This window comes from Pempheris klunzingeri, chromosome 17, assembly GCF_042242105.1.
Source record: "Pempheris klunzingeri isolate RE-2024b chromosome 17, fPemKlu1.hap1, whole genome shotgun sequence".
Classification (NCBI taxonomy): Eukaryota; Metazoa; Chordata; class Actinopteri; order Acropomatiformes; family Pempheridae; genus Pempheris; species Pempheris klunzingeri.
The window spans coordinates 5,423,982-5,449,997 of record NC_092028.1 but is presented as its reverse complement, the minus strand read 5'-3'; the positions used below and the strand labels follow the sequence as shown (position 1 = coordinate 5,449,997).

The window sequence follows — 26,016 nt, the reverse complement described above, 5'->3', positions numbered from 1 at the left end:
GTTTCAATAAAGAGGCGGATATGATTCATATAGTATGCAGTGTTATTGCTAAAACAGGGTGGTAAGGAGGCAGAGCCTACTGGTTCAGACTATAGGAAGCTTGTGGTTATAGGTCATTACATGGCTGTAGCAGAAATGAGCTATTTGATGCTTTCTCAGTAGCTCGTCTGATGAACTTTAAAAAGAAAATCTGATTCTCACAAATTTGATAAAACAAATCATACTGTATCTTCAGGACACTCTGAGAAAGTGGAATGCAGAGAAGATTTCCAATTAAGTCCACTTCTGGGACATTGTGTAAAAACCACCAAATCTGTTTTGCCTTTTAGTGACAGAATGGATTTTGCAAATGGAAAACTGCAATTATTTGATGCAGTTTCAAGAAAATCCTGAGAATTTTAGAAGAAGTTTTAATGGCGCCATCCCACTCTTAATGTTCAAACAAGAGAAAAACATACAACTGTGGCTGCAAGGCGAGTTGGGCCATCTGTCACATTGCTTTTGATTCAGTAAGATGTACTTTGAATTATGTTTTTATAATAGTAGGAATTTTAATTGCAGCTTTATAGCCCACAGTGCAATACATATGTCTTTCTGTAGTACTGTGGTGTTATACATGCATTACTTGAAAGTAATGTTGAATAATAAAATGTTACCTAACTATACTGGCTGGTCATAAAATGTGAAAACAAAACAGAGCAAAAAAAAAAAAACATTTACGTGAGGTGATTTATCAGGATTGTTCACAGTTTTGTGTATGAGATATAAACACTTCTCTCCCAATGACAACACCCAACAGATGGGTCTATATTACTGAGCCATCATCTGTGTTTTCACAACCACTCGCTCTCACTCAGCTCACCGTATGTGTCAGCGTAATGGCCTTCAGTTACTACAAAGTGCAAACATCGGTGCCGACAACAGAACAACATCTGTGGGCTTGTTAGGCAAATGAACAAGTGATGAACACCAAGAAAGAGAAGCTGATATAACACTGACAGACTCTAAAGTTGCAAAGTCATACACACAAATTCATGAAGAAAGTAATATGAACAATGTTAAGCAATACACACATCCTCCCTGTGAGACACCTCAGATCAACACACTCATCCACCTTTAATTAGAGCCTTCAGTTCTGATAGAAAACTTAATAGGGTCAGTAAAGAGTAACACTGTGGTAGCATTTATCCATCCATCCATCCATCCATTGCAAGGTTGAATGTTTAAGTTATATGCTTTACGGGCATCATGTTTTTTTCTGCCCTATAATTCCAGTAGTCTGTGTCCACTGCAATTTATCACATTTTTATCGATACACCGACTTTTACGTGCCCACCAAACATTTTGTGCTATATTGTAACTTAAGCAAGCAGGACTGAACTCCTGAAATGGATGAAATAATCAGTTTGGAGCTGTCCAAATAGTGAGTGTTAAAAGACATGCCTACCATTAGAGCTTGATCGTAGAAGGATAAGGTTTAATCTGCATTCTGGATGGGCCCGGACAAGCCAGTTGCTACCGTCACTTTAGACCTTAACAATTGCTTTTGCTTTAGATTTCTTCCACCCAGACAAAGGTGGACACAAAGTTCATATTAAACAGTACACAGTAACAATCATAGATAAATACATATTGTGACTGATGGTGGGAGCCTGGCTGACTCATGACTGAGATGAAGTTCTGTCTCAACGACTGAATGAACGAACAACCGAATGAACGTCTGGCCTCGAGTGACTGAGCAGATCTGCCAACCAGCCCAGCAATGCTGTGTGTGTGTGTGTGTGTGTTTTCATCCTGCCTCAGCGGTGTTGCTTCGGTCACACCCTGCCTCACATCGCCCCAAACCATCTGTCAACTACATGACCAGGACACACACACATTCACACACACATCTGGTTGGAACTCACCCTACCATACTCTGTCATCCAGCTTCTCCTTTCACACACTCCAAGTCCTTGTGTGTGTCTGGGCGATCAAACAGCTAGAGGGCCATGGCCGCTTAGCAAACTATTGATCTGTAGATGATACACTGTCTGTGTATTTGTGCGTATTTGCGTGTGTGTGTGTGTGTGTATGTGTGTGTGTGTGTATGCGTCTTTCATTTCTTTCTTTCTCTGTGTTGTGATTCATGGTTGACTGATAGGATTTCCTATGAAAGCCACAGCATCACAGAGAGGCTGAGACAGATGTATTCAGTTTTTCACAAAGAGAGAACCTGGCATTACATAAGAAGAGTGGGGGGGGGCATGGACCAGCCACTAAAATGATCTAATGATTATCATTTTCAATAGGAAAGTGAAGCAAACATTGTCTTTTTTATTTGATGAGAAAAAATGTAATGTATTTTCTAGCATTTTGGGGGCTCGATACCACAGTTATCATCAGCTAATGGATGGTTCAGGTGTCATCACGTGACCTAGGTATGGGACTTTAGGACATTAGGACAGGTTGTTGTTGTATATGAACGGAGATAGTAACCTCTGTCTCTGTCTGAGATGCTCTAGTGTCAGATATGAATGTCCTATTGGATGTTTTGCTATATTACTGTAGCACAATTGAATACAGGCCTTTATTTGATTTTCTTTTTTGACTGAACATCCTGCCAAAAAACATAGACAACAGTATTGTCATTAAGACGTTTCTGTGCTGCTTTTTCACTAAGTACTGCACTACAATCAGTGAAAAAGTCTGTTCATAGTTTCCCCATTTGAACTACTTATCAGTTGAAATAAAATATTCCTGTTGTTGTTTTCACTGCTGCATATTTTACTGTTATATGCAAAGTAAAGCAAGTGCAGGCTTATGTTGTAGCTACTATCTTAACCTGGCAACAATTTAATGGGAAATCCTGTATTCAGTAAAACACAAATATCTATCTATCTATCTATCTATCTATCTATCTATCTATCTATCTATCTATCTATCTATCTATCTATCTATCTATCTATCTATCTATCTATCTATCTATCTATCTATCTATCTATCTATCTATCTATCTATCTGTATCTATCTACCGATATATACAGTGTGCTTATATTGTATGCTGTGGTGTGTTTCCCTTCACTGAAGCTAAAGGGCCTAAACCAAGAAAAACAGACATACACTGCACAAAAAGCATGTGGACGGGGGTGTTCATATACTTTTGCCTGTAGAATTTAATTGTGCAAATTAAAAAAAAGGGAACAAAAATGAGGTACGAGTAAAGGAGAGGAAAAGGACTGTGAAAGAGGACAGAGTCGTGAAAATGTTTTTGGGGAATGCTGCTCTCATTCACAGTGGCACCTCCTCCTCTTCCTCCTCCTCCTCCTCCTCTTTCCCCCACTACACACACATACACACACAAAGTCATCCATAATTGATGCTAGCTGTAGGCAGACACTGGCGGGCTGGACTTGCAACTTAGCGCAGCTGGATGTGCATGGAGGAAGGAAGGCTGAGGCAAGATGGTAGAGCAGGTACTTCTGAAACACTGTCTTTCCCCTCTCTCTCTCTCTCTCTCTCTCTCTCTTTCTCTCTTTCTCTCTCTCTCTCTCTCTCCACCCTCTCTCTCTGCCTTTCTCTCTCCTTATTGTCACTTCTGCACTCGCTCTCTCACGCTGCACTGTATGTTTGCAGCATGCTGCATGCCCCTTTTGTGGGCTGTGTGTGTGCTTATGAATTGTATGTGAGTGTGTGTGTGTGTGCTTATGCAGTATATGTGGGTTTGCAGGGCTGCGTGCTCTGTTTATATGGGTGTCGGTATGTCTGCATGCACTCTTTTTTTTATACCTCATCCATGGTAGGAGCTAGCAAGCAAGCGAGATGAATTCACGCATTAGAGAGAGAGGGGGGGGGCTGCTTTGGAAATGACACCAAGAAAGCCTGTACACTGAAAAAGGTTAGCTGTGTTTGTTCAGTAGTGAAAGGAAGAGGAACTAAGGACATTGAAGGAGAGAGAAAGAGATAGGGAAATATTACTATTCATATGATTTCAGATGTAAGGGAACATGCACAGTATTAAACATGCACTATATCAATTGGTATATTGTCTGTTTTATTACAGTACTCAAATGTATGTTCAGAGACCTGTACTTAACTCACTGTAATTACCCCTGTACTCATACTTGCCATAGGGGTCCTTGCAAGACTTCATTGTAAAATATGGGGGGAAAGATACCCCAAAGTTTAGTAAACTGTAACATCCAGGTTCTGTTCCAGAAAAAACAGGAAACAACGTGGATCCTCACTAAGCCTTAGCTTCTACCTTTAAGGCACTGAGGACCTGCAGCTCTGTACTGTATGTCATCTGGTAACATGTTCCACTAGAACTGTGCCTTTCACAATGCAGTGCAACAGAAGTCTGCGGCACAATCTCTGGTTGAAGTCAAGTCAATCTAAGATTTGGTGGAGTTCTCAGGAGTAAGTCGAAGAGTTAATAGATGGAGGAAGGATCAAGTCATTAAACATTTACTACACAAGACACACATTTGATTCGAATCACCAATTTGCTTTTGAGAAATAGTGAGATAGTTCTAGAGTAAACATGAAGAGTAATTTGTTCTATCTCTATGCGCTTATTCAGAATTTTAATTGTATTTCTTCAGTCGTGTGTGTGTGTGTGTGTGTGTGTGTGTGTGTGTGTGTGTGTGTGTGAGTGACTGTGCCTGTGTGGATGGGGGGTGCAGTACTCTGCCACGTAAAGCATATTTCAGCCTTCTAAATGTGGTTCTCATTACACAGCAGAGCATTTAGCCAAGACTCACTGTCTGCATCCCTTTCTCTCTCTCTCTCTTTCTCTCTCTCTCTCTCTCTCTCGTCCCTCGCTCACCCTCTCTTTCTTTTTCCTACATATTGCTACACCTCTCTCTCTCTCTCTCTCTCTCTCTCTCTCTGTGTGTGTAATGGCTGAGATATAAATGTCCCACAGGAGTAACCTCTCTCACATACTCTCACACATACTTACACACCACACTCTTTAAGTGTTTGGGGGCACATTCACTTTCTGTCCTTCACTTTTTCTGTTATTGTTTTGTGAATTGCAGCTACAGCCAGCTGCAACCACATTTCTAAAACACATAATTCTCTCCGAAATTCTTTTTTGCTGTTTGTCTTGAACAGTCATTGCTGTATTCAATAGTTTGGATCTGTGTTTGGTTGTGATATGTGGGGTTTGTTGTTAAGGTATAGTTTCCTCCTCTTACTACAAATATGGGATTGCTAGAATCTAAATACTGGCCATATACTGGCTTCACGTCCCCTACGTGTATGTCATCATATTTTGCAAAATTCCTGTCTTAAGTCGAGGGACTTTGCATCTAAAAATACCTACACCTTACTACATCTTATAAATCGTGATAAATGCTACCATTGTATAAAGGGAAACCATTGTTGTACTGATTTCTACGAGCATCTGATCTCAGGTCTGTGAATTAGGTCTATGAGCTGGCACACTTATCAACAAACATGACACTTCCCAGATGAAGAGAAGTGTTGCTGCTGTATGGGCTCAAATGATTCTCCTTTCACAGAGAAAGGGCTTCGCTGTAGAGTTTTGATGAGCAGCTTGCGATAAGGTGAGGTGGAATTAGATGACCTTTCAACTCGTTTGATGGATTATGTTCTGAAGAATGTAGCTTAACTGTACAGATGTCACTTACAAGTATTTGCAAACCCAGACATCTGATCATTGGGCTTTGGCATTTATTCTTGATTCTTGCCACATTGTGATCAGATATGCAAAAGGGGTAGGCCTGGCTGGCTGGCTAGCTAACAAGCATGGGATCGCCATAACATGAATGCAAAGGGTCACATGACAGAGGAAGTCAGATAAAGGCATTTTCAGTAGTCTTGCTAACTAAGCTAATATTGCATATACTTTAAGAAGGTAATCTGGGCTGATGGAGAAGCTGGAGAACATTAGCCTTACATCCATAAAGTGTTGTGGCTGTGTGAGCTCTGATTATTTTCCCTTCGAAAGAAGAGTTTGCTTTTAAATTAATATTGTGCACTAGCAAGGAGCTAGATGACCTTTCAGAATTGCTGGTTGTATGTGGATACATTTTCCATATCCAGAAAAGATATCACAACAAGTCCTATAAACTAAATCATATTGTACCATTGTAATTGCTTTCAATTGCATACATATACACCTATCTATAATAAATGAAATGTAGTTTAGCCCAGAGAAGTTCAACAAAGCATATTTATTGTATATTACAGTAGCAGCTTGCCATACTAATGTTCTGAATAATCAAGTGGATAAACCAGCTCTCTCGGTGATGGATAAATTGGTTCTTATTACGGAGCAGCAGCTCTAACAGTGTGTGTCTAGAAGTGTGTTTTCCTCTATATAGAGTAGACTACTGTGTGAATGTGTGTGTGCACGTGTGTCCTGATGGTTCAGTTTATTGTCTTATGACAGTCAGAAGTAGGGGACTTTACATACAACAAGACTATTGAGGGTTACAATAAACTAATATTCCTAAGGATGAAAACTTTTTTAGTAAATATACAGTATGGTTGATGTATCCATCTATAGTTGGATGTGTTAAAAATTATGCTAAACAGGTATTTAGCTTGAGAACAAAGTGTTGGATAGGCAGAACAACCAAACTCCCAACCCAAAAGACCTGCAGCAAGACTTGGTGGCAGCAGGCACTGAGGTTTCAGTTTCTACGGTAAGGCTCATACGGTAAAGCCGCCCACATTGAGCCTGGGTCTGTTCCAGGTTTCTTCCCGTTAAAGGGGAGTTCTTCCTGCCACTGTTGCTCAATATAATATCTGATGCTGCTCATGTGGGGATTCTTGAATCCTTAATTTTGAATTCCTGAATCGTTGGGTCTCTCTGTAATTAAAGAGTTTGGTCTAGACCTGCTCTTCATGGAAAGCGTCTTGAGATAACGCTGTTATGAATTGGCGCTATATAAATAAAGATTGATTGATTGATTGATTGATACTTATCGCTGACTGCCTCTACGCCTGAATTCCAAGACGTTCACCACTACTGACTCAAAAGCACAACACAAGTTAGCTCCAATATGTTTCAAACCATATAAATAAGCCACAGAAGATTTGGGATTTTCTTCTGTGGAGCAGTGAAACACAACTGGTCTATGGATCAACGGTATGTCTGATACACTGAAAAGAACCCCCTGCCTACAGTGAAGCATGGCTTTGGCTCAGTGATGCACTGGAAACCTGCAGCATTTGGAGGGCAAGATGGATTCAATCAAGTATCAGGAAATCCTAGGAGAATCCATCATGCCGTCTGTGAGGAAGCTGAAGCTTGGTCGTCACTGGACCTTCTAACACGACAATGATCCCAAGACCTCATACTCCACCAAGACTTGGCTTTAGAGAAAGTCCTGGAAGATACTAGAGTGTCTGTCAGAGTCGCCTAATATAAATCCCATAGAAAATCTTTGGTGGGATTTGAAGAAGGCTGTTGTAGCACACAAAGCCAAGAATATTAGAGAGCTGAGATTCCTGAGGAACACTGTCAGAACCTGGTGTCTGGCTATGCATTACATTTTCAGCAGTTCATAATTGATACCACAGTAGTCATTAAAAGTGGCATATTGTTTGGAATTTGAAGAAACCACATGTAATATTAGTTGTATTGAGCTATTTCAATTGTTCTTGTTTGAGCTGTTCTTTACACTACTGCCAGATGCAAGATAAGATAAGATGAAGATGAAGAAAACACTACTGAACACTACTTTTGAACACTACTTCCAGTACACCTAATTTGCAATGTTGGATGAATAATAATAAAGAATGCAACTGTACATATACCAGATTTAATCTGGTAAGATCTGTCCAGTAGTTGTGAAGTTATTTCACTCTGAATGAAATTTCTTGGTGGTAATTCTAGATTGAAAGTCTGGGAGTCACCAATCATTAGGATTCATCCTCTGGGGACTGTACAGAATTTAATTGTAATTGCAGCCAGAGTCTTGCCACTAGCATGACAAAACAATAAAAGAAGATGGAATTTTTGAAAAACCATATTCAAGTGATGTTGGAATCTTTGCATGGTCCTCTAAATTAATTAAGTGTATCTCTTCGTCCATACAGGGTAACCAGGACACACCGGCACCCCCGGATCCATCCATGGCACAGGCTTACCCATCAGCCCAGTTTGCCCCTCCTCCCCAGAACAGCATTCCAGCTGAGTTCACAGCTTCACACCCCCATCCACATCCACACTCCCACCCACATCCACACCAGCACCCAGCAGCACCACAGGACTTCGCCGGGGTCCAGGCTTCCGTCAGCGAGCATCCACTCAACATGTACCAGTCCTCACAGAGCCACAATGAGCAGAGCGGGTCAGACTCCGGCAGTCAGACGGTCACCGGCACAGCCACAGTAAGTCAGCATGGAAGAGGTTGATGTTAAAGTTGGCAATAACTGGGTTTTAGAGTTAAATGTTTCCGTGCTGTGTATTTATTTAATTATTATTTCTTTTGGATATCTAAATGCTATCGTATATACATGTTGTAACTTGTTTATTTAACATGAGAATTTGTTCAATTGTAATTAAGCCTCCACATAGAGGCTTGAACGTTTGGTTGTGACTTTTAGAGGGGTTTCGGCTTGCTTCTAGTATTAATGCTAAGCTAGGTTAAACATTCCCATACCTACAGTATCTTACTGGACACACGGATATCTTTGAGTTTGATGATGAAGATGTTCCTTTGAGAAACTTGAAGAAATTTGGTTCTTACAAATAGAGTGCAAGCTTCTAAGATATTAATAATAGTGTGCTTTGAAAGGCAAGCAAACATGGATAAAACACTGAGACCTGAAGACATAGGAATGCAAGACTGGACCACAGCCTCTAGGTCTAGTAAAATGTAAGATTGGATCATGAGCAAAGGGCTTTGTGGAATTGATCATGATCTGAAAGTATGGTTGATGTGGGCTTGTAGGACTGAATCCTTGAATTTTGAAAAGTGGAAAAGGATACTTAAGGTCGGTTTCTCACCCATAGTCTGATTCAGTTAGTTAAGACAAAATGACTTGCTGTTATTACTTTCTACATTTACATACACAAAATATTGGCTTTTGCCCTTATTCTCAAAAAGACAATATTGCTACTAAGCTGTTTATATGGCTAATGAAAATCAATACTACTAATATTCACATTTACATGCAGCTGTGCATACTCCTATTAGCATACATTTCCCCCATGATGTATGTCCTACAGCTACAATATCCTGATATCCAAGTCTTTCAAAATGTCTTTCAAAATGTTTAAAAGTCTGTGTGTTTCTACCTCCAAATTTTTGGCTAGTTGGTGTGTTCACATTGCACAGAGCTGACCGTAACTGGCCAGAGGCTGTGTCACAAAATGCCAGTTGAGATGTATGTTCCAAATGCGTCATATACATGTCCAAAGAATGCTCCTAAAACTCAAAATAATATCAGCATTCCCCGTCAATCCGAGAATGCTATGTTCAGAATAACATCTAATTCAGAATATCCAAATGGAATATGTTGTTTACATGGCATGTATTACATTTAGAATATAGATATTATTAGAATAGTATATTCAGACATGATTACCAGATTATCTTGAATAATTCTATAGATCACTTCAAATCACATACAAATCACCTTTTCATGATAGATTTAATAGTCAATAAACGTTTTTTAATTTATGTTAAAATCATGTATCTAATATAAAAAATATATAATGGGTGTTTCAATGCACTATTGTGCCTTTCATAACCTTTCGTAGTCAGTATCAGTGGCTGCTGATGTCTGTTATGTTTTTCTACAGTCCATGGTTTACATCAATCAATATCTGTCTGAAAAATGTCCCATTTAAAACCATTGCTCATCTAACTATGCTGAGATCACCATTTGCAGGGCAGGTGATGGTGAAATCTGCTCCAACTCCCTTCCAATCCCCTCTATTGTGTATTTGTTCAGCTGTATAGTGCAACTAGAAACCAGACCCCACAGTATTTTTTTCTGAGTGTAATCTGATTATCACTCGACACTCCAGCTCCCCCAAGACAATTGCCAGTGATCTGTGGGGGCCATTTTTGAGTTACTGTTCTAATAGAATTCATATGATTTTTAATGCTGCATATGCAAGTGCAGCCTCGCAGGCGACAAAACTTCTGCTAGTCATTTGTTCTCTGGATTTATAACTCAGTTCATTTTCATAAATATTTATGATGCCATTGGCCTTAAGTGTCATAAAGACGGGTATTATTTTGCATAGTAATAATATGTTCCCTCAGCACTGGAAAAAAATGCTTAGTTTTCTTTTTCTTTTTCGGCTGGACTTTCAAACTTAATAAATATTTATCTGAGTCAGAGATTAAGTTCCATTGATAAATGCACATATATACAGTATATATGAAGGAGGAATACATATAGAGTTGACTATGATATCTAAACAAAAACACAACTAACATTAGCAACACAACACAGGATTTTCTATGACTTATGACTTATGTCTTACAGAAATAAAACAATGAATTTAGCAGTATTTCCACACAGATCCGGTGAAATAGTAGGGGCAGAGTGACCTGAAACTTACTGAACTTGTGTTCAGTTCAGCCATTCCAGACACTCCATGGCTGGGGTGTCTGGGGATTCTCCCCCATGAGATTTTGAGTGTCAGACACTTTATTGCCAGCATTCTGGTGATTTTTATGCACCAATTTATGTGTAAATGCATAAATTTCAAAGTCCTCTGCTACTCTCAAAATGAATGTAAAAGAGGCTGAACAGAATGTGTTGAATCTAAGCTCGGAGACATCCTTATTTACATGTTAAAAAGAAAATGTTCCGAGAGTTCAAACCCTGTCTGGATTTAATGCAGTGATAGAGAACAGATAACTTCACAGCATAACAAGAAGACCTGACCTCACCTGAAAGTACCACAGCACCCATTATTACATTTGTACCCAGTATTACATTAGCAGTTAGCGTTTACAGCTGGTCATTGATAATTGATTACAAAACTGGAAAATCACTTTTCCAGCTTTCCTTTAATCTTTCCGAACTTTCATAATTTGCTTTATCAGAAACGCAGGTCTTGTTTGTGTGCTAAGAGTGTAGTGTGAGGATTTCTTCGCTGAAAACCCTAAATTCTTCTATGGTAGAAATGAGTGAGAGAGAAAGAAAGCATGTTGGCAGCAAGAGGTCGGCATTTCTTACATCTGGAAGTCTCATCAGTTCTCCCTCTTGGTCAGTCTGTCTCCTGCACTCCTTCCCCCACATCACCGAACCTTCTTTTCACTGCTCTCCTCCTTTTAGCCACGTCTACTCTGTGTCTCTCAGTGTTTCTCTTACTCCTGCATGCTTCAGCTGTTCGCCACAACACCAGTGCTGGAAAGTTATTAAGTACGTTTAGTTTCAATACTTATGTACTAAGTTGAGGCTCTACTTTACTATAGTAGAGGCCTATATATTTTCTGCTATTTCGGACTTCCACTGAAAATAATGCACTTTTTAATCCACTACATTTATTTGACAGCTTTAGCAACTAGTTACTTTACAGATTTGGATTAACAATAGGCTACAAAACATAATATAACGTGTCAATAATTCAGATTTTACTTTTAGTACTTTCGTACTATCTTCAATGGTGGACTTTTACTTGTAGCAGACTATTTCTGCAGTGCATTATTCCATGGACTGTTATGGATCTGCTCCTACTGCATCTATTACTATTATTGGTCATTACCCATTATTGTGTGTGTGTGTTTGTAGGCAATTCATTGTCTCTCAGATTGTAGCATGTTGATACACACTGCTGTCTCTCTGTAGAATCAGTTCTGAGGTTCTCTGCAAATTAAAGAGTATGGTCTTGAGATGCTCTACATGAAAAGTGTCTTTAGAAAATATCCCAGAATTTCCCCCCCGAGGATAAATAAAGTAATGTACATAAAATCATATTATTATATTCAGATACTTATTGGGCATCTACATGAGACATGGCTATTTTTCAGTTTATTGTATGCTTGCAATCCATTACAGGGCAGACATCATGATTAAATGTGGTTCTAATCAAAATGTTTAGGATAACAGTGAGCTTCACAGCCAATCGTGGAGGTCCTGATGACACATGATGATGTGAATGGTGAAAGCACAGTTATTAAAATACAGTGCATAAGGACAATTTAGTGTTAATTGTACTACACTTGAGGATTCCCATTTAGATGACTGACAGCACTGACTGGCTGTCAATTACTCGACAAGTACCATCAATAACACTGACGTTTTATCTCGACAACACTATTGCTTTTTTTGAATGGGAAAACACACAGTGCACTCCCATATGTTTCCAAATGTCAAAATGTAGCAGAGTGGTGTTCCTCCCGAGACGAGCCATCTTTGGCCATCGGAAAGCATACAGATACAGATATGCAGGCAGCATTTTCACAGTTTAAGTTTACAGTCGCACCATTAAATAGCTACAGCTGTGTAAAATATGCCTGTGATAGTTTTAACATTTAGTCAGTGATACGTCTTAAATTTGTCTTTGTTAAGGCATTGATGCAACTTTTTATTTTGTTATTTATCTTAACTTTATTATTGAATTTACTTCATGTGTACGAAATACACAACTCAAAACAGTCATGGATACAACAGTTCTAACAATTAGGGTACTGGTTAAGGATGACAATAACATTTATTAAATCAATCCCATATCAGTGGAATCCTAATGTAATATAATGATCATTCATGTAATCATTTTACTCATTTCTGCTGGCAAAGTAAAAATATAAAGTTTTGTATTTACAGTCCATGTTATTCACACCACCCTGTTATTTATGTGTGGATTTTCACTGATTTATCTGATTCAGTATATTATAATTGCAATCAGCCTGCGAATTAGAGGTTCTTGGACTCCATAACAGTTTTGGACAACAATGTAACAGGTCATAAAAACATATTCATTGGTTAAAAATATTTTGCACGGCAAGCATATTTTGTCACAGTAATGAAAGCAGCTGAATAACACTGTGCGTGCTGCATCACAAACGTTTAAAAAAAGTGAACCCATTATTGGGAAAAGCTTCTAACAGACCTTTGACTTGTTGGTGTAATGTCTTGTAGCTGAAGGTGGGCATCTTTCGGCCTCTCTCTTTCTCTACTAGTGTGAGCTGTGTGCTGTGTTTGCATCGTGGAGGAATGACCTCATCTGGTCTTAGTGTTTATAGAGCAGCGTCAGCCTCCTCTCTCCTCACTGTGAGCCCCAAGTGTGTGCAGTGAAACAAAGTGAGGGAGTTGAGAGAGAGAAGAATAATGGGAAAGTCATTTTATTCTTTGTTGAAGAATCTTGACAGAAAAATTTCTGCCTATTCTGCTGTTATGATGGATCTGCACTGTTCCATATGTCAGAGAACCCAATGGACTAATTGCCCTTTACTGAAAACATTCATGTTCCCCAAAGGATGAGCCTTTTTACATTTTGTACCCAAAATGTAAACTTTTCACAGTATATATCATAATTTAATGGGCAGATTATCTGACTATGCATGTTTCATACCGGATTAACCACATCTAAATTTAATAATTCCACACTTCTTTGCCCCACTAGTGTTGAGACTGTACATTAGATGGCATTACATTTATTTAGCTGGCAATCCAAAATGACTTACAGTAAGAAGAGTTTCTGTTCTGCAAGCAGTGGTGATTTTGTTGAGCGACTGCAGCCCCCCCCCTCGTAGTGAGAAAATAGAAGATATTTGACTGTAGCAGAGTGTCATGGAGGGGCTGGGATGTTTGGTTTGACCATGTCCTGATTGTAGCATCGCACTGAGCCATTTACAGTATGGTAGACTTGTACCAGTCTCTTGAATCAAATTCAAAGACTGGCTGTTGGGATAGTATTGACCATTGGTCATTTGGTCCACCCCTGTGGTCCAAACCCAAATATCTGATGAAGTACCATGTTTGGTACGGATATTCATAGTCCCCAGAAGACATGACTGTGGTGGTCCTCTTTTCCACTAGCACATTCAGGAGGTCAAAGTTTTCACTTACCAAATGAAATATGTCCACAATGTACAGAATGCACAAAATGTGTTACATTCATGGTACCCAGAAGATAAATCCAAAAGACACTGGTGATCCTGACTTTTGTTTTGCACAGGTCAAAATTTTAATGGCTTCAATACTTACAAAATACTTAAGTTTAGTGCTGATTAGTAAACATTAAAACCATGGTGAACATCACTATAGTACATAAGTACAGCCTCTTGAAGCTGTTGCCATTGTGGCAGGCTTTTAGACATCCCCTAATTTAATGGACGGACTACGATCAAATGTATATTCACTGAAATATCAGTTCAATTTAGAATCAATAAAATCAAAACGGCTCTTCCCTTTTTGAGATGAATGATTCTGTGGTGCCATTCTCAGCACACTTTTAGCTCCTTCCTCTACAAATTGTGAAATCAATATGTTTTGACAAGAAAATCTTAACTGAAGGTCCAATTACCTAATTTTTCCAGAGCTTGGCATGATGTGCGGTCTGTTCAATATGTTAATATACTTAACACTGAGTCAAAAGCTCTTGTGAGGCTTTTGTTTCAGCGTTATGCTCTTTTGTTCTGCTTTTCTTCCTTTCTTCTGTTTCTGAACAACAGGTGCTAACGTCAACAATTACTTTCAAACTAAATGTTTTGAGCCAGCCTTTTAACCGCACTGTTTCTCCAGGTTCCACTTTAATGTCTCCTCTCTGAGAACCTGATGTTAGCCATCATCTCTGTTATATCCAATATGTCTGAAACCACTCTACATTCAGTCTGGCCTCGCCTCACATATCAATTTCTGGTGCCAAAAGGGATGAAATGAGATGCTTTGTCTCACAGTTTGTTTGTTTTATGTCTTCACTGCAAGTGTAGGTGGATGTCGCCACCGACGAGGAGCTTTGCACAGATGGCAGTTGCTGCTGTGTGTGTGTACACTCCTTTCCATATGTGCCAGTATATACCTGGGCGTTGCGTGGAAGACTTGCAGTCTGTTGGCCTTATGCTGCTTCTTTTCAAACTCACACACCCACACACACACACACGCACGCACACACACATACACACACGTATTTTTAGCTGGCTTGGAGGTTGGGACTATTTGTGAGCAAAATAGAGAACGGAGGAACAGAAAACGCTGTCTATCTTGTAGGATCATGATTTCGGTATGTTACACATGTCTATGACAGCAGTCTCCATGTTCAATAAATTTTTGGTACAGCCACCACCCTCCCTACAAAATAACGTCACATTTATGTCACACTCTGCAGTGAATAATCAACACCTCTTTGGAGCAACACCTTTTTTCACGGTGTGAGATGTGTTGCTTCAATTAAACTGTTACTTTTTGAGGCCAGTTTGAGGTGTTTTCAATGGGATTATCCTCCCATGTCTCTAGATGAGGGTATTAATTGATTAACAGACTTGCTCATAAATGAATTAGCCCTATTGCCAGCAAAGAGACACACCAACAGTTTTTGTAACACACACACTTGCAATGTAACAGGAGACTGTGGAGTCCTCTCTTGTGTTTAACGGACATTGATCTCACTCACACTGAGAGATAAAGGACAAACACAGACTGCTGCTGGTACTCTGTCTATGTGTGCATGAGCATCTATTACGTTTGCATATTTTAACTCTTTCCTGTGCAAACACCTTTTTGTCTCTTGCACCATTCATGACTTCTTTCTAATTCATGGGCTTCAATCCAGAATCCATGGCCTCAGGTCTGTAACTGTGTATGGTAGAACTAGCTTGATATTAAAGAGCAACGTCACAGACCACTTTTGCTTGAACATGCCCTCTAAATAGATTCAAAAATGCATTCAGTGTGCGATCAAATCTCACTTTCTCTTTTCAAATCACACTCAGAATGAGAGTTATATTTATTTCACTGGAAAAGGGTAAAGAATTGGAAAAGAATTGCTATTACAATGGAAATTATAAGATGTGATCAATGTACAGTGGTGTGAAAAAGTATTTGCCCCCTTACAGATTTCTTCTGTTTTTGCTTTATTGTCACACTTACATGTTTCAGATCATCAAACAAATTTTAATATCAGACAAAGATGACCTGAGTAAACACAAAAAGTAGTTTTTGAATGATGATTTCATTTATTAAGGGAAAAAAGCTATCCAAACCAACCTGGCCCTATGTGAAAAAGTAATTGCCCCCTTCTTGTTAAATCATGAATTAACTGTGATTAACCACGTTTTTGAAAGCTGAGTTCAATTTCACTTGCCACACCCAGGCCTGATTACTGCCAGAGCTGTAGAATCAAGAAATCACTTAAATAGACAACATGAAGTAGGCTGAAAGATCTCAAAATGCAACACATCATGCCCCGATCTAAAGCAATTCAAGAACAGACAAGAAACAAAGTCATTGACATCTATCAGTCTGGAAAGGGTTACAAAGCCATTTCTAAGGCTTTGGGACTCCAGAGAACAACAGTGAGAGCCATTATCCCCGAATGGAGAAAACATGGAGCAGTGGTGAACCTTCCCAGGACTACCGGCCTACCAAAATGACTCCAGGAGTGCATCAACGTCTCATGCAGGAGGTCACAAAAGAACCCCAAACAACATCTAAAGCACTGCAGGCCTCACTTGCCTCAGTTAAGGTCAGTGTCCATGATTCAACAATAAGAAAGAGACGGGGCAAAAATGGCCTCCATGAGAGAGTTCCAAGGTGAAAACCACTGCTGACCAAAAAGAACACAAAGGCACATCTCACACTTGCTAAAAAACATCTTGATGATCCCCCACACTTTTGGGAAAATATTCTGTGGACTGACGAGACAACAGTGGAACTTTTTGGAAGGTGTGTGTCCCGTTACATCTGGCATAAAACTAACACAGCATCTGGGAGAAAGAACATCATACCGACAGTCAAACATGGTGGTAGTGTGATGGTCTGGGGCTGCTTTGCTGCTTCAGGACCTTGACAACTTGCCGTAATTGATGGAACCATGAATTCTGCCAGAAAATCCTGAAGGAGAATGTCCGGCCATCAGTTCGTGACCTTAAGCACAAGTGCACTTGGGTTCTGCAGCAGGACAATGATCCGAAGCACACCAGCAAGTCCACCTCTGAATAGCTCAAAAAAAAACAAAGTGAAGGTTTTCGAGTGACCTAGTCCAAGTCCGGACTTAAATCCAATTGAGATGCTGTGGCATGACCTTAAACAGGCCGTTCATGCTCGAAAACCCTCCAATGTGGCTGAATTAAGACAATTCTGCAAAGAAGAGTGGACCAAAATTCCCCCACAGCAATGTGAAAGACTCATCGCCAGTTACTGCAAACGCTTGATTGCAGTTGTTGCCGCCACAACCAGTTATTAGGTTTAGGGGGCAATTACTTTTTCACATAGGGCCAGGTTGGTTTGGATAGCTTTTTTCCCTTAATAAATGAAATCATCATTTAAAAACTGCTTTTTGTGTTTACTCAGGTCATCTTTGTCTGATATTAAAATTGGTTTGATGATCTGAAACATGTAAGTGTGACAAAAAAGCAAAAACAGAAGAAATCTGTAAGGGGGCAAATACTTTTTCACACCACTGTATATAATTACTGTGAACATAATTTGCTCCTTTTCGTCCAAACTGCGGCATAAGTGAGATTATTCATCCTCTGCAGAGCATTGCACACAATATATTTCATGGCAATCCGTCCATAATTTTGTGATATTTCTTTATTTGATTTAAAATTGGTCTAATCCTGGTTCAAGGGAAAGGGCAGGGTCATCTTTTGGGAATCTTGAGTAACAATCTGAAGCGCATGAGGACCATACATTTCCAGGGTTTGATTCCTGGTGGTGCTTTCTGTGGCCTGGTTGTGCATTACAATGAATACGGTGGGCCATTGAATGTACAAGTTCACTCTTGACAGTAGGAGTGGTAATTTGGAAAAATAATCATAATTCACGTGCACTTACCAGCTTTTTCAAGAGCTTTCAACTGCCTCTCAATGACTTTATCAGTGAATGGATTTTTCAAGTCACAAGGTCAGCACTTACCACAAGCCATTCACCACTTTAAGATTCTGCTGGAAGACATAAAATCTGGTTTTGTCTCTAAAATTCCAGTTGCTATTGCTGCTATGGTGAATACAACCAAAAAGCTGCAGTCCTTATCTGTTCACACAGCCTACTATACATTTGTAAACATTAGGAATATACATCCTCATTCATGAGGATATGAAGTCTGGTGCACAGTTATGTTCACCATTAATATACAACTAGCTCAACTAGCTCACTTTGTGTTAAAGCAGCGGCTTGATGAACAGCCAAAAGATGTAATAGAGTTATTAACATTATTCGCATTTGATGCATTTGCATCAGATATTTGATCAAATTCAGCTAAAGGTGATCACAGGCAGCGAGACAAACAAATATTTTAAATAAAACATACAGATGCTAAACTGGATTTATAGTTTTATTTCACAGACTGTCACAAATGCATTCACAGTTGCTGGAAGTGCCTTTGTTAATCTGTCATTTGTGTCCTTTATTCTGTGTTTTTCAGCAGACAGATGATGCCGCCCAGACGGACAGTCAGCCGCCAACACAGACTGTACCTGAAAGCACAGACAGCAAGGCCCAACCCAAGAGACTTCATGTTTCCAACATCCCCTTCAGGTTCAGAGACCCAGACCTCAGGCAAATGTTTGGCGTAAGTACAACGATATCTGACCTATATGACAAGAATAATTGGGTGAACAAAAAGAAAAAAAAAGTTGGGTTTTGAATTGCTATTGAACTGAACTAAAAAAGAATATGTCAAGAAATGTAAAAATCAGTCACTCAACATTCACTTTCTTTGTGTGTTTCTTTACAGCAATTTGGCAAAATCTTAGATGTGGAAATCATCTTCAATGAGCGTGGTTCTAAGGTACATGGTGTTTCTCTTTTTCCTAAGTGTGTTTCTAAATAAATTCTATTTAATTTTCCATACTTTTGTAATAACTGTTACAGACTCATCTGGTCTGGAAGAATCTATCAGCACTCATGTTTGCAGAGTTCATTCTGCTTCTTGGTGTTTGATGGAACCTTGTCCTTTCTGTGTGCGACCATACGTAGAGAGCTGGAATTAATATTGCTTTTTTCATTGTGCTTCTAGTAAAAGGCGAATTACTAATTGGAATGTCCCTTTTATGTCTCACTATTGGATCAGCATAATTGATTCATTATGCCTGATTCATCAGTGCATTCACAAAATGTATTAGGCCTTTGTCAATATAGTTTTTGCAAAGTTTGAAGTTATGCCCTTGGGAGTTTGATCTTTGCAAGTTGAACTTGGGTGTCCAAAGTCACAAAAGCAGAGGGACGCACTACCCTCAATGTGCAATGCAGACAAGACCATTCTTGCTGACATCACCAGCTCAGCTAGGCTGAGCTATGTACTTGGACGTCCTCCACCATGTACAGTAAACAGAATACTTGTCTATCCAAAGTTCACACAAGTCGTGTCTCAAAGTATCATCGAACAACTGTTCAAAGCAAGAACATCTTAGGGCGTCTACATCATACATGGCTAAATGCAGATCTTGAATTGGGACTGCACTTAAACCCCGACTAATGACTTTCACAAGTGCAGACACATTTGCTGATTGAGAAATACTTGATATGTTAATGTGCAAATAAAAATGCTGAGCTACACCGCAACAAAATATTTGCAGTCAATGATATACTCAATGATAATCTACATTAATGAGGGAAAATATAAGTTTGATATCGATGAAAATGTTGTAGACTGATGTTCAAAGTTAATTAAGTATCTTTCCACTCTATTTCATTAACACACCAAAGAGTCATGGCTGATCAATACTGATATATTAATATGCCCTCCTTAGAACAACATCCTCCTCTTATTCTGAGGTAGACTATTGTTTATCAAAGATGATTTTCCTTTTAAAGTCCCATAGTTTTTTGAGATTTTTACAACAGAATGTACTGTTTTCATGTTCTTAGTTTTTGGCTGATATGCTTTGCTTCCTGTTACTACTGTAGTCCATTGTCTTTTCTTATTGCTGATGCCATGCCATAAATGAAGTTCATTTTCCTTTCATTCTTTTGGTAGATTTAATATTCTCTATTATGACTTCATCAGAGGAATCTATTTGCCGTACCACCTTGCAATATGGGAACATTCTAGTCTATGATTTGTGTCTGTCTACATTGTATGCAATTGTCATACACCCCTGCTATAAAAGCAGTCATTTATTATTGAGGCCGTTATTAACCCTTGAAGCCTGAATTTACTGGAACAGTGTTGGTAATGAATGGAAGAAAACAGTGGACAATTGCAATAACCAACAGTTGTGAATAAAATGTGTTACACACAGTATTTTCATTGTTAAAAAAAAACGTTGTTTTCTTTTTTAACTTACACTTATTTGTGTTAATTGACGTTCTATATGAATTCGAATGACTATTCACTAAACCCCTCCCCCCAACAGTGATTGTCCAATCTTAGGAAATTTAGCAACCTGCCGAGCAACTGTAACATGGGATGGCAGGCCTGTCAAGCTTTGGATTTCTGAACATGACAAAACAGTACAATACATTGTACATTACTCTCTGCAGTAGTACCCCTGCACTATTTCTAAGGCTAACATAATTTGTTGCCTATATCATTTTGTGTTTGTCATACGGGTAAAACTCCTAGACAGAGTTTTCAATCAACTTGCACAACTTCCAGGCAGCAAAATTATGTTCACTAATTAAGAATGAGATGCTTGCTTTTGCCTATCCGTCCTCTTTTGCCTATATATTTTGCCTAGCCTGAAATCTGCCTAAGCAGGCACCAAGTGTAGTAGAAACAGTAGTCTGTGCAGGGCCCTTTCATTAGAACTGATACGTGCCATGAAGGAATGGAAAGCTTGACAGGCATAGCCAAGGGACAAGGCTTTGCGAAGGGTCAGTTTCCTCTAATCAATGGATTAGACTTTTTTTCCAGACCTGTTATATTTCTAGATATTTGTTAATATAAAATACTGAAATGTTAGCAGAAAATTGTGCTATCCACTCCTATTGACGCAAGCCATTGTTAAGCGTAATGTTGATTATAATATGTAAAAAATAATGTGCATGTTGTTCTTGCCTCTTTCCATCCTGCATGCAGGGTTTTGGGTTCGTAACGTTCGAGCATAGCGTGGACGCCGACAGGGCCAGAGAGAAATTACACGGCACCGTGGTAGAAGGCCGTAAAATAGAGGTGCATGTTCTTAAATATTTATTCCGATTTGTTCCTTCTCCCTGTCCTCCTTTTCCTATTTGTGGGTATGTGTGTTTGTGTATTTATATGTGTGTTTGTGCGTGAGAGCGTTTGGCATTCTACTGTCACATCCCACCTTGCCATCCTTCTCATGACATCAAACTGTCAGGTCATCCAAGACTCATCATTTCCCTTTCCTTGTGCAGTTTAATTAACCCCAAACACCAGTAAATGTAGACTTATAACTAGTCCATTATTGTATGTGAGAGACTTTGCTTGTTTTATTTTTTTGTTTCATTTTTTTTTGTTCTTTGTTTCTGTTTTATTTTTAATTTTTTACTGTCAAGAAAATTGACCTTATCAAAGACTGAAAAGTAAAAATCCACTCTGCCCAGCATTATAAGTAAACATATTTGTGTTTTAAGAAGTTGCAAATATTTCTTTGGAGTTTGGCCATAAATGTTCAAAAGAAACCATGTTTATATATGTTTAATGAAGAAAGGAGCTTTCCCCCAGATAAAGGCCTCAAATCTTGCTTATCCATGGACAGAGGAAGTACTTAGGAATTTGATGACACCTGGAGAGCGAAATGCAAGGTTCACAATTAACCTGATTCAGTAGCATGACAATAGCTAAGTGCTTTTTCAATGTCTTGTGTCCACTCAGAGGAACAACAGCTAGAGACCACCAGCCTTGAAGCATAACTCTTTCCATTTTTTGACCGAGTATTAGCATGGCAGTATCTAAACCTGTTTTACCTACAACTATAAAAATCATCTATTTCTCTGATTGTACCTTGACAAAGGCTATAATACTCTGGCACCACAGCAAGGTTACGGATGCAACCATTCATCCACCCATCCATCCATCTATCCACTCTCAATCTTATCTGATTCTTATTATGGTCATAGTGGCAGCATTCCTAACTAACCACATCCTACAGCTCTTCCTGCCCTCCAGGCAGATACAGAACCACCTAAACTAACTATATTTGATGCAAAGGAGAAGCCCTACTGCTCTGAACTCCCTGCCGAATTCTTTCAAGGATGAACTCAGCCGCCCTGCAAAGTCAACTCATTCTTTTATTACCCAAAGCTCATGACCATAGGTGAGGTTTGGAATGTAGACTGAGTGACAAATGGAGAGCTTTGCCTTCAGGCTCAGCTTACTCTTCACCACAGCTATCTTTTTTAGTTTAGTTTATTTGAAAGGGGACAATACAATTTCATAAAACACATGATTAGCCAGAAGGCTAGTTTTCATCTGTATGTAGTCCCCCTTCATTTGCAGATGCAGCATCAATCCATCAACTGGTCTTGTGCTTCATCTTAGGTTCTCTTATTAACGAGAGCATGACACACTTGAACTTCCTCAGGTAGTAAGCCATAATAAAAAGCAGTCAAGTTTCTACAAGACCTTCCAGAGTTGGATGGAGCATATACTGCATCTTTGGGAGGAAGCCTTCTCCACAGCTGCCCCCTCCCTCTGGAACTCTCCCCTGACACTGTTGATACATGCAATTCCAAAACGTTGTCATGACACACAGGTAATCCACCCCACTGCCATCGAATCTAATTGCCTCTTTGAAAAATCGAAGTAATCAAATATACTGTCAGTTACTGGATTGTAGCTCATTTTTAGTGAATCATATTTTTAAACCAGATTAATTCAATTCTTCACAGCGTCCAAAAATGTGTTCCTCACATTTCCAGGTTAGAGAAAAGATTACTTATAAAGGGCAACCAACAATACCTGTCCCAGACCGTCAGCCTCTCTTAAGAACACTGCTTCATCATCAGTCATTTTAAAGCAACAAACAGTCATGTGGGGCCCATACAGGGACCATCTTCACACCCCTGAGCCTACTCCATCGCCCTTCTCTTGATTTTTATTTCTGGATAACCCTGTGAACACATGAAAAATCTATGTTCACAAGATAGACAGATCGCAAGAGATTTGCTCTCATTTCTATATCCACTGTATTTTCAGTCATTCTGGCACGTCTTTGACACTTTGTTTCTTCTCCCCTAAAAATTGCAAAGATCTCGTCACCATCTAGCCACAGTGGTTCATCCCAGCTTCCTTGTTTCACACGCTGGACCATTTTTTCCTTACCTCAATTCTTCTTCTATCCTTCCCAACACCATACAGTTTATGTTGTGGCTCTAGGAGCTCATCGCCTTTATTATTCCTTAGCCACAGCAGTACCGTCCAGCTCTCGCAATACAACCTGTGTTTTGCCTGCACTATGACGCTTCATTCTTTTAAACAGTTCTACAGACCTTACAAAGCCATTTCAGTCCCTCACATCCTTCTTAAATACCACCGAAGTACAGACCAACTAAAGCTAAATTCAGTTCTGCCACAATTTACCACCATGATCCAATCGACTCACATCCTCAGAATTCACTTTTAAAATCCCCCTCTGACACTTTGCTCTCAGTATATCTAGGCCCACTGAAGAGCCAAAAACTGCACTTGGCAATTATCTCTCCATCAGGCTTTACACTTCAAAAGTACAGCATTCTGCTTTAACCATTTTCCACAGCAGGAAGCAACCACTAGAGCAAAGAACATTCTGCATTCCAAGGTTTAGTGTAAGATCTGGTACCTTATCTTTTCACTTCAATCTTTCCCTTTCTCTCCACATAGTATTTGTCCTTGACAAAATATGTAGTACGGAGCTGAAACAACGGCCAGTCACATTCTCAAAATCTGTTGCAGTTCAAATGCACCTCCTTTGGACAAAAACATTTACAGAAGCACAGCTGACCACACACCTTGGTGATTATCACCCATCTATTATAATGCCCCCACATCAACTCATCACTAGAATCTATGTTCTTCCTGCTTAATATATGATCTGTGTCTGGATCAAGAAAAAACATGCTGAAGCAAGGTGAATAGACACACAAAACACACAGACTGACAAACAAACGAATGCTATCGCACAGACCACATCTCCACCTTTTCCTGCTGTATCAAGCTGCCTGTTGAGAAGGTACGCATGTGCGCTTCCACTGCAAAGGAAAAGTAACCAAAGCCCTTATAGCAACATCACTTATAGAGTATTCAGACAGTCCTGTGTTAAAACAAAGCACAGATCTTTGTTGGTGGGGGTGTGTTGCTTCAGCTACCAGTGAGACAATGCTGACAAACAAAACTGCTCAACTTTTTTGCCTGACAACCCAGCATTGTTTTGTCAGAACCCTCTACATTGGCAACTCTGCTGTGTCGTCAGACTGGCCTCTTTCAAATAAATGACGAGGCTGTTTTTTTTAAGGACAGCTGAAGATCGTCTGAAGTTGTTGCTGCCTCTGCTGCCAGATCAGGAATCTCAGATACAAAACCACAAAACCATCTGAATTCTGCCTTGTTTTTTAAAACAAAGCATCACAATAGCAAATATTTCCTTCAGATCAGTAAAGTTCAATCATATTATCATATTATTATCTAACATTGCTCAGTGGAGTCTTGACTTTGGCTTGCTCAAAGCTGAAAATTTAAGTCAACCGTCATCAACACCCACTCCTCTCAGCCAACTGCAATACAAAACATTTATGCTTGTATTTTATCTTAACTAGTTTTCACTTTCCTACTGAGGGAATACCATGATCTGACAGCTTTAGATTTTAAACTGTATCCGTGTAGCAGTAAAGTAGTATGTCAATACAACGCTGCTTCAACAAAGAAATGCTGAAGGAAGAAATATTATCTTAGATGATATTCATTTCTCAGTACAGATCAATGAAGCTATGTGTTGAAAAAGGAGAAAAAAAACGTGCTCTGGGTGCCTTCAGAGTGTTCACTGGTTCTCCAGGACTCTATTTGATAGCTGAACCAATATGTAGTTATGTCCATAGTGAAGCAAATGAGATGTTTTTGGTCTAACTCAATCAGTATGATGGATGAAGACAGTTTGCCGGGACAAAATGGTCAAAGTTATGCTTTAAGAAACCATCTAGCTGCTTGTAGAGAGAGAGCTGAAAGAGAGAGTTTGTGCAGTGGAATGATTGCAAAGTTTTCTTGGCCACTTGAGTAAGATGCTGCTTATTCCTTTCTCATCCCCTCCTCCCCCACCATCTTTCCAACGGTAGCTTGTTTAGGGCCCCATCCAACACAGTTACAACGGTAACAGTACACAAACAAGTGGGCGGGGCCAAAAGGTTTGGGAATGGTAAGTGTGGGCGAGCAAGCCATTCTGCCAGCATTTCCTCTCTCTCTTCCTCTCTCTTTGGAACGTTTGCAACGCTAAAACTCACGTGACATTTCTTTTTGAATTGTGGTTGAGTTGATGCTGTATATTGACATACATATTTTCTTGCGTGTCGGCGTGCGTGTCCATTCACTAAGTGTTCTCCTGAAGCTACGTGTGCGAGCGATACTGACTGAGATATGAATTCGTTTGCACATCTATCTGAGATTGTTGGAAACCCATTTATTAATTTGTTTTATTTTACTTTAGAAAACAATGCACTCTTCTTTTAATTTACCCCGTTAGCTGTCGTTTGAATTGGGAATGATTTAATTGGTTGATTGATTGACTTGGTTGATTTGTTTGAGTTCATCTGTTTTCTTTGGTTGTTGATCTTAATAACTATTCTTGCTATGAATTAGAGAGGCTGTTGTCTGAGTGTGAATGCTTTGTGTTGCTTTCATCACAACAGTTCTTCTCACATTTTAAGGTTGACTTGATGTTGCATAATGCTCCCAACATATTCTCTTCTCCCCTTCCTCCAATGACATTTTCTTTGTCGTTTATTCTCCTCCTCCCCCTCCCCACCGCATGCATCTACACATTTCCAAAACATAAT

The 26,016-nt window shown here is 39.4% G+C and overlaps 1 protein-coding gene across 1 annotated transcript in view; it reads left to right on the top strand.

Annotated features, from left to right (window-relative positions):
- The window catches only part of rbfox1 (RNA binding fox-1 homolog 1), a 116,944-nt gene that overhangs the window by 58,823 nt on the left and 32,105 nt on the right, over nucleotides 1–26,016 (top strand). Inside the window, exons 2-5 of the mRNA XM_070847298.1 lie at nucleotides 8,056–8,349; nucleotides 18,512–18,658; nucleotides 18,824–18,877; nucleotides 21,110–21,202. Coding sequence (XP_070703399.1) covers nucleotides 8,056–8,349; nucleotides 18,512–18,658; nucleotides 18,824–18,877; nucleotides 21,110–21,202 — 588 coding nt within the window. The remainder of the gene's footprint in view (nucleotides 1–8,055; nucleotides 8,350–18,511; nucleotides 18,659–18,823; nucleotides 18,878–21,109; nucleotides 21,203–26,016) is intronic.